General features: G+C 32.0%; 1 protein-coding gene and 1 long non-coding RNA gene across 3 annotated transcripts; one reads left to right on the top strand and one right to left on the bottom strand.

The window, feature by feature from the left end:
- Positions 1-398: 398 nt before the first annotated feature.
- Positions 399-3848, bottom strand: LOC122195810 (uncharacterized). 2 transcript variants are annotated; one of them, XR_006186634.2, is made up of 4 exons: positions 1853-3848; positions 1180-1230; positions 962-1049; positions 399-797 (listed from the first exon to the last, which is right to left on the bottom strand). It is a non-coding gene; the product is annotated as an uncharacterized LOC122195810 (long non-coding RNA). The 2 variants fall into 2 exon arrangements; XR_008226279.1 differs by having other exon boundaries at positions 399-1049; positions 1853-3843.
- A 935-nt stretch (positions 3849-4783) lies between these two features.
- Positions 4784-8375, top strand: LOC111904194 (probable protein phosphatase 2C 11). Its single transcript, XM_023899976.3, has 8 exons — positions 4784-5184; positions 5716-5858; positions 5956-6054; positions 6140-6298; positions 7183-7269; positions 7420-7511; positions 7626-7697; positions 7986-8375. The coding sequence occupies exons 1-8, from the start codon at positions 4949-4951 to the stop codon at positions 8112-8114; spliced, it is 1017 nt and encodes a 338-aa protein (XP_023755744.2). The 5' UTR covers positions 4784-4948; the 3' UTR covers positions 8115-8375.
- The last annotated feature ends 1402 nt before the right edge of the window (positions 8376-9777 follow it).

Here is a 9777-nt window from a genome sequence, read left to right as displayed (position 1 = left end):
CTCCTTGGATCTCAGTTCACAAGTACTCTACATCTCGCTAGCATAGGCTACCCTTCGGTAAACCTCTCATAAGCTCCTCACAGCTACCTACTCACTCTCAAGCATCTTATAACAGCAGAAATCTTCTTAGGCTAAGGCATCACAAATCAGGTCACTCTAGTCCTAATATGAATACCTAGCCTACTCTAGCATAGTTTTACAAAAATAAAAAACATAGTTTTACAAAAATAAAAAACTTTTTTTAATAAAACAAAAATATTTTTAGCGTATTATAAAAAAATTACAAACAATTTATATGTTTCTTTTACGTATTTCTTTTACGTAAAATATATGTTTTTATGTATTTAAAAAATACGTTTACTCCCTTCATTTTCTATCATTTACTATAAAATATAAAACAAATGTGGCTCTAGTCTAGTTGGCTAAGGCTTTTGTTGATTAAGAGAGAGGGAGAGGAGGTCCCAAGTTCCAATCTTATTAATCAAATAATAAATTAATCTCCTTTCTTGAATATCATCATTTCTAATTGTTAGTCTTGAGGACAACCCAAAAGGAATATGTTACTATCAATTCAAATACATATTAATTATAGTTATAGAATTAGACTGTAACGACGTAAATTTTCAAAACAATTTTTCATTTTTAAATCATATTTTTAATCATCAAAACAATGTCAAACAAACTGTATCCAATATTATCATAACAAACAAATCCCAGAATCTCAATAGGTTTCAAATAAATAATCCTCTCAGTGTGTACGAATCATGTCGGCGCCTTCCCACGGTTCTCGCTAGTACCTGAAACACACAGCACAACAACTGTAAGCATAAATGCTTAGTGAGTTCCCCAAAATACCGCATACAACACATACGCCTTTCCAGGCCATAACTCTGTGGGACCCTCCGGTCCGAGTGTCTCAGGGGACTTCCGTCCCAAATCCCGGTATACCTTCCGGTCTTACCCGTATCGAGCTTCTGGTCCGTAACCTCCTGACCTTCCGGACCATGTCCTTTTGACCTTCCGGTCCATATCATCTTGACCTTCCCGTCCTTATCATACATAGCATACATAACACATACATATCACATATCAGCATATAGCACATACATCTCATAGCATATAAGACCTTCCGGTCACACATAGGTACCCTTCTAGGTACAATATAGTGAGAAGACTCACCTCGGGTAACTCGGTAATCTCGAACTCGGTAAAATCTGGTCTAGCCTCCGCCTAATCACATGGAATAAACACTTTAATCAATACAACCCTCAAGGCTAGACTAGATCCCCCTCTTAGCACTCTCAAAAGGGTAAAAGACCATTTTACCCCTCTCCAGGCTCAAAGACCCTAACATTGACCAAACCCTAAAAGTCAACCAAAAGTCAACTCTCCGAGTTACGCTGGGCGTATCCGGTCACCTCACAGAAACGGGGAACGCGACCCCTTATGCTGCGCGTACTGGGATTACCCCCCGCGTAACTCCCAGTTTTAGACTCCTTAGCTTTTGGGGTCTTAAACGGTTAAGACCCACGACCAACTTTCAAATCTGACCACCCCTAAGCCTCTTAACCATAAAGTTGGTGGCTTTAAGCCTTTGCATGGCTGTGAGAGTCACCAACACCCAAATCTCTCCACTTTCAACACTCTAAAGCTCATAACTCAAGCATGACTCCATAACAACGACCAAGATGGGATTTTTATGGATCTACATCACTCATAACACTGAAATGGGACAGATCTAGGTCCATGGAGCCCCTCTTGCTCATAAAGTCTCCACCTTTGGGACTTAAACCCTAGAAATGGACCATAAAACACCAAACCAAAATAAAGAGGAAAGTTCTGAGCTTTTTACCTCAAAGTGAAGCTCCTTCCTCTGGAGAACTCAGATCCAAGCTTGAACTTCAAACTCTAGCCTCCACAAGCTCCTCTCCTCCTTCTTCACTAACACACAAAGGCACCTTTAGCTCAAAATACTCACACACAAGCTTTAGGACGAAGGAAATGCTCTCTTAGGGTTTCACTCTCTGAAATGGAGGCTGAGGATAAGGCCTTAGCATTCCTTTTATAGTACACAAGCCTTAAATTAGGGTTTGCATCTGGGCCCCCTACGCCCAACGTAACCTTGGGTACGCCCAGCGTACCTAGGCGAGTCCGCATCCAACTTAAGCGCATGAGTACGCACAGCGTACTCTCCGGTACGCCCAGCGTACTCATTTGCAACACTTTCCCACTCAAGGGCTAATCTTGAAAACTTGACAAATGAGAAGGGTTAAATAGGTGTACATGAATTTCGAGATGTTACATAGACACATAATCCAACAATGAAAACAAATTGAAAAAAGCATGAAAAACAAAGTAAAAAATGAAGTTGTAAAAATAGTTTGTGAAAAAAAACATCGAATGATGAAAAACCACATAAAAATAAAATAAAATATAAAGTTGTAAAAACGAATTTAACTCACACAAAATCAAGAGTTTAATGAACAATCATAAAAGCATTAATGATTTTAGTTAACCAAAAAAGTATGGAAACTTGTTTTTGTCGGTCATAATAATCATTTGACAAAAATTAACAAGTTCAATCACATTTTAAAACTTAAAATGTATTAATGACCAAATAAGCACAAAGCCAAAACTTTAATGATCAAATATTTGTTTTTAACTTTTAGTATCTAAAAAAAACTCGCAAAAAATGAAAAACTCCATCATTCATTCCGAGTTTAAAGCTTTTGGTTTAAAAAAAAAATTATGAATCCAAAATTTACTTCAAGTAACGTTCAACATAAATTTCTTATATACATTAACAAAATGACTAAATTATCCCTAAAAAATATTATCTCTCCATGTTTTCTTGTTTTTTCTCTTTCATAGGTTTTTTGATCACGTTAAACTCATCGATGTTTAGTTTTTTTTTTTCACTTTTACATGTTATTATTTTTTATATTCATGTTTTAGGAAAAGGGAAATCTCCAAAGAAGTCCTAAAATTTTGGTCTGGTTTACGTCTTAGTCCTAAACTAATTTTTGTTTACGAAAAAGTCCTAAAAACCAGCAAAAGTATGCATTTTGACCATTTTTGACCGGTTGGAACCGGCAACAAATTAATTTGGGACTATTTCATAAACTGACTCAAAATATTGGGACTATTTCACAAAATGACCTAAAATATTGGGACTTTTCTGCAAAAAAAATATTATGACTTTTCTGCAAACAAAAACCTTATTATTATTACTATTATTATTATTATTATTATATTAAAAATATAAACAAGTATACTAATTTTTAAATTCATTATTATTAATATTTTTAATAATACATATAAATACACTTAAATAAAAAATTTATTAAAGAAATTATCTAAAGGTGAAGGTGGTGGTGATGGTAATACTTTAAACATTGAAATCATGAATATTTGCTTGTATGTCCTCACTTTGTATATGATCATTTCATATTTCTTATTATTGTTTTCAATTCAAAATATTAACACTTAACAATTTAAAAGAAGTTGCCTATTTGTAAAATTGTGTATAAATAGTTTAAGATAAAAGGATTTCTCACTTTGTATATAAAACTTCTTAAGGTAGAATGATTTATTGTCAAATCCAACACATCCACGATAAATATTTACATTGGTGGTTCATATCAAAATTCGAAAATATTAATTAAAATATCTTGTTTAATAGAAAGTAATATGACTTGTTTTGTTTTATCATACTATATCTACTATGTTTTCAAAAAAACCACAAGGATAAAGTAATGAAAAAGAGCAACACACATGTTGGTAATTCAAATACTTACATACAAGACAACACGCATATCACACGCTCACTATTTGTAAACAATTTAAAAAAATCAGTAGCTTTTTTTAAATTGTTAAATGTTAATATTTTGAATTAAAAACAATAATAACAAATATGAAATAACCATATACAAAGTTAGAATATACAAACAGACATTCATGATTTCAAAGCTTAAAACATTACCACTCGCTCAACCTTCACCCTTATAAAATGTCTTTAATATTATTAACAATATTAATAATAACAAATTTAAAAAATAGTATACTTATTTATATCTTTAATATAATAATAATAATAATAATAATAATAATGTTTTTGTTTGTAGAAAAACCCTAATATTTTTTTTTGCAGAAAAGTCCCAATATTTTTGGTAAATTTATGAAATAGTCCCAAATTAATTTGTTATCGGTTCCAACCAGTCAAAAATGGTCAAAATGTAAACTTTTACCGGTTTTTGGGACTTTTTTGTAAACAAAAGTTAGTTTATGACTAAAATATAAACCAGACCATAATTTTAAGACTTTATTGGAGATTTCCCTTAGGAAAAACATAAGCATATTTCATCGATAAGGTTGTTTCATTTTATGTTTTTTAATAAAATAAAACAAAAATAAAAACATTGCAAAAAGATATGTTGGTTTAGTGATCACTATTTATGTGCACGTTGATGTATCCATAGATGCGAAACGATATATTGGTTTACTGATCAATATTGTTGTGTATGTTGATGTATCCATAGATAGAATGAATTTATGAAGTATTTATAAATTTTATAAATTATAATCTAGACAGCTATTATTATTATGTTTCAATTTTAGTTTTTATAAAAATGTTTTTTTAGAAAATTTTATATATTTAAAAGCTTTTGATTTTTAACTAACTAAAATTATATTTTTAGTTTTCAGCTAAAAAAAAAAAAGTTAAAAAGTTAGAAGAGGCAAAGTGATTAGAGGAGAGAAAGTACAGGGTGTAAATCGCAAGAGAACAAAAATTACCAAAATTGGGTAGCGTCATCCGCCATATAACAACGAACCGAAAGCACTGAAAACCATGGAAAAAGATGAATTGATACAAACAATGTTTGAATAGAACAGAAGCAACGACAGATCATCCCCCAAAATTCCACCTTTGAATGAATTGCTACTGATCATGGACGTCAAAGATTCCACCACCGCCACCGCCACCGCCGCTCCTCCACAGTACCGCCGACCTCCTCGCCTTACAGACGATTCCGACGACGTTAAACCGGGGAATCCGCCACCTATTACCGCTCAAAAGCCAGAACCTTTGTCTGAACCGAAACATGAAAAGGAACAACAACACCAATCCGCCATTGCGGTTCCCTCTAAGGACCCTGATGCCTTGGATAGTGGTGGTGGAATCAGGTACAAAACGGACCTAATATTTCAGCTTTCATTTCATTAACCTTTTATCCTCTTGCTTACGATTTTTTGAAGTCAATTTTTTTGAATTTTGAGCATTGAGGAGAATCTATTTGATCATAAACGAAAATTTGTATAACTAAATGAAGCATAAAGCATGTTTCCGATTGAAACATTATGATGTTTAAAATAAATTGCAAACCTTAATGCAATTTTTTGTATTTTTTAACAGGTTGAACTAGGTTTGGATGAGGGGAGTAAATAAAACTCCTTTTTTAGTATACAATCGATAGTCAATATCCTTATCATTAACAATTCGGCAGTTCTTTTACCTTTACTAGTACTAAAAAGGCACAAGGCGCACGATAATCTAAAAAGAATAAAGTTAAACCAACAAAAATTATGCACGGATATACACAATTGTTTGAGATACTCAGATGGTTTAAGTAATTGAAGAGTTAAAGTTAACCTTTTTAATGATAGTACCCTATTCAGATAAGATTTCAAAAACTAAATCTATCTTTGTCTTGCTAGCTTTGTGAGTGGAAGCAAAACTGCAAGATTTAAGTATGGGTATGCCAGTTTCAAGGGTAAAAGGGCATCAATGGAGGATTACTTTGAAACAACAATATCAGAAGTTGATGGTCAAACAGTTGCCTTTTTTGGTGTTTTTGATGGTCAGTAATTCCATTACAAGATAACAAGACCTTTGTATAGTCAATCATCTTTTCTGAAAATTCTTGCTTCTGATCTTACAATGTATATACTAAATAGGTCATGGTGGTTCAAGAACAGCAGAATATCTTAAGAACAATCTTTTCAAGAACTTAAGTGGTCATCCAGGTTTTATGAAAGACACAAAGACAGCCATAGGTATGAACAGTGTCTGTGTCAAACTGTTAATATGTTATTTTGATTGGTGAATAAGTGAATGATATTTATTGATTCTTGATTACAGTTGAAGCATTTAGAAGGACAGATGCTGATTACCTAAGTGGAGAAAATCCACAGCAAAGAGATGCTGGTTCTACTGCATCAACTGCTGTAATGCTTGGTGATCGGATTCTGGTAGCAAATGTAGGAGATTCAAGAGTTGTTGCTTCAAGGGCAGGATCAGGTACAATTAACAACAATATTAGGTTTCAACTTTCAACAAGGATGTAGGTATGTCTGTTAATTAGCATCTTTGTTTCCATGTTATTAGTGTGTTTTTCCATGTAAAGATTAGCATGTTAGCTTTATGTTGGTCCCTTGTGGGGTTGCATTGATTGTGTAGCATGTGCTTATGTCATCTTCATTGCACATGCACTGGTTTTCCACAAATGCAATCAGACAAGGGTAACAAGATGGAAATCATCGGGAATCTTGAAAGGGAAAATTGAGTTAGGATAATTAATAGTATCTTTTATTATTATCTTTATGTGCTTTCATATATACATATATAATAGAATACCTTTTCTCTCTCTCTCATGTCCTCTCATCTTGTTTTGGTACTTCTACTTTTTTCTCCATGTGAAGTTGTACCCTTAATACATCAAAGTAAACATGCCTTAACGAGGGAAGTGTAGTACTGTGTGCTTCATTTTGGTCAAAAAAAAAATAAGTCAATATTTTATTTTTTGCTTTCTCTTGAACACGACATTAACATACTTCCATGTGCAATTCCTAGTACCCTTGTTGTCACGTCTATTGTCAAGTCTCTTTCAAAATTGATTATACTTTATACCTATTTATTCACCTCTATCATATGGAACTTTGTTAATTGTTAAGACTTACTAACAGAAGATATTAAGGAAACCTCAAATAAGACCAAGAGAAATTATTATTATTTTTTTAAATAAAAGAAACTTATCATTTTTGGTAATCGAATGACTACTAAATTGGTAAAGATGCTTATTATGGAATGGAAATGTGATGGAGTTGTAAGCTTATTTAATTTACCAATATACCCTTGGATAGTTATGGATCCAAAACATGACGTATGTTTTGTTTTGTTTGCAGCTATCCCTTTATCAATTGATCACAAGCCTGACAGAAGTGATGAACGTGAGCGTATTGAACAGGCTGGTGGCTTCATCATTTGGGCAGGTAGTAAATTTCTATATAAAGATATGCTAATTAATCTTTCCCATTAAGTGATGTCTGGATAAATGTTGTTCACAAAATATATGAGAAAATGACAGCACACATGGGGGCAAATTTGTAAATAGTTAGGGCTTAATAGATTGTGAATTTCAGGAACATGGCGTGTTGGTGGAGTTCTTGCTGTTTCTCGTGCCTTTGGAGACAAACTACTCAAGCCATATGTTGTAGCTGAACCAGAAATTCAGGTAATTTAATAACTGCTTTTTCTTTTTTGTTTTTATAAATTGTAAATTTTCTTGATGCTTAAATGATCATGGGAGAATGTTGTTCATTGTGGTTGATTTATTGTTGAATCTCAGGAGGAATTAATTGAAGGTGTAGAGTTTATAATTATTGCAAGTGATGGGCTCTGGAATGTACTATCAAATAAGGTTAGCCACTCATCATTAAATTTATTTTTATAATATATTGCTGGTTTTTTTCTATCTTAGGATAACAAACTTTTAATAACACTAATTAGGTTAAAACACAATAACGCGTATCACAATATTGTTAATTTCTTTATTTTCACACACTCATCATCAAGTTATTGAATTGTTAAGTTAATGTTCAATAAGTAAAAGGGTTGATTCTTTATATTTTATATAGTATTGTATGATAAAACAAAATTAAACATTTTAGTTCTTCTCATCTAGATTTATAAGTGATGTTTGTTGCAGGATGCTGTGGGTATTGTGCAGGAAATAAGTGATGCAGAAGCTGCATGTAGGAAACTTGTGCAAGAATCATATGCAAGGGGCAGTTCTGACAATATTACTTGCATTGTTGTACGTTTTGAGGACCATTAATATATATATATATATATATATATATATATATATATATATATATATATATATATATATATATATATATATATATATATCCTCAAATGCAAATGTTGTTTCTAAATATATATATACCTCATGCTTGTTGTTGATCTAATAGTACTACAAATCCCAGTTAATTTGTTGTTGCAAGTTTGTAGCTAGTAATCCTAAATGGAATTAAGCTTTTGTTTGTTCTATGTTATTTAATGTTTATATATAATAGTTGAATGATTTTAAACATCTACCTTTTTGTTTTTTGGTGTTCATGTACATGTAGAATAGGATTATTATGTGATTTGGGTATTGTTGTTGTTGTACATGTAAAATGGATAAACACCATTCTAGAGACACATCACACAATGTCATGATGGAATTGGATAAGCTTTGTAGGGTTGTTTTTAATGATCAAGGGTATTTACGTCTTGATTTTGTTATTGTTATTCTTGATCAACATGTTTGATTTATTAATTCTAGGATGTTCATGTTCTAGAAAGCAATGAAGAGGATATGCGTCCATTGGTATTCTGACATATTTTATGATGAAATTTAAACATATGATGATATGATTATGATGTTTGGGTTATCATTTACATATCTCAATTATTTGAATAACCTAATTGATTGGAATCGAATCGGTACTTCCTTTTCAGCTTTTGACTTCAAGGGTGCATTTGATGGTAGGGTCAGAAACTCCATGAAGGGATGTGAAATGTACAATACTACATATTAATTATAATCTTTATTTTCAGGGATAAAGATTGTTATCTATGATTTGACATTAAGATTTTTAACAAACATTTCTATTGTGCTTTTTTATATTTTAGGAAATAAGTAAATTAGATCACATCTAGAGAGTTTTATAAATGGTTAATATTAAAAAACTATTATCCATAATGGGTTCGGTTTTTCTTGCTTAGTTTTATTTAAGGGTGTTTACGATTGACTATGATTTATTGATTTATTGGTTTTATTTGAAAAGCCAATAATTTAAAAAATGGATTGAAAATAAAAAATAGAAAATGACCATTTAGAACCCTCAAATAAGGAGTTTTTTTTCTATAAATAAGACACTCCTAACTTCTTGACTTATAACCTCTAACTTTTTGTATGGATAACATCTTATAAAAGCAAATAAGCAATCAAAAAACTTTTCGACTTATAACTTTTTTTGAACAAATAAGTAATCCAAACACTTTTTAAATTATAAATTTTTGTAACCACAAAAGCAAATAAACCTTTTCGATGTTGATTTTGACTTTATTAATTATTGTGTTTGGATGTTTTCTATTCTCTCACCGGAAACAACAAACAAGAGGGAGGGTGTGGGCATGGGAAAGACTGGAGTAGACATATGGCAACAGTGGAAACAACGGGAACACCGCCCATGGTGATGCGGGAACGGCGAGTTGCGACTTCTCTTTCCTAACTTTGATTCAACCATTTAATAAATCCACCTATCAACTTCTAAATCAAGGTGTTTTGATGGATTCATTTTTAAAGAAGAAGGTAGGGAATGGTAACAACACTAGATTTTGGAAAGATATTTGGTATGGTAATCATTGTTTACAGTTTAAATTTGCTAAGACTCTTTGAACTTGAAATGAACAAAATTGTTATATAGCAGATCAAAATATTGATGAGG

The sequence above is a fragment of the Lactuca sativa genome, chromosome 1 (genome assembly GCF_002870075.4).
Source record: "Lactuca sativa cultivar Salinas chromosome 1, Lsat_Salinas_v11, whole genome shotgun sequence".
NCBI classification, from domain to species: Eukaryota; Viridiplantae; Streptophyta; class Magnoliopsida; order Asterales; family Asteraceae; genus Lactuca; species Lactuca sativa.
This window is presented reverse-complemented; position numbering and strand designations above follow the sequence as displayed.

Coding starts and splice junctions, on each gene's coding strand:
- LOC111904194 (XM_023899976.3), top strand. CDS start 4,949: ATGGACGTCAAAGATTCCACCACCGCCACCGCCACCGCCGCTCCTCCA. Junction 6,299..7,182: donor TGCTTCAAGGGCAGGATCAG/GTACAATTAACA, acceptor TTTTGTTTGCAG/CTATCCCTTTATCAATTGAT. Junction 7,512..7,625: donor TAGCTGAACCAGAAATTCAG/GTAATTTAATAA, acceptor GTTGAATCTCAG/GAGGAATTAATTGAAGGTGT.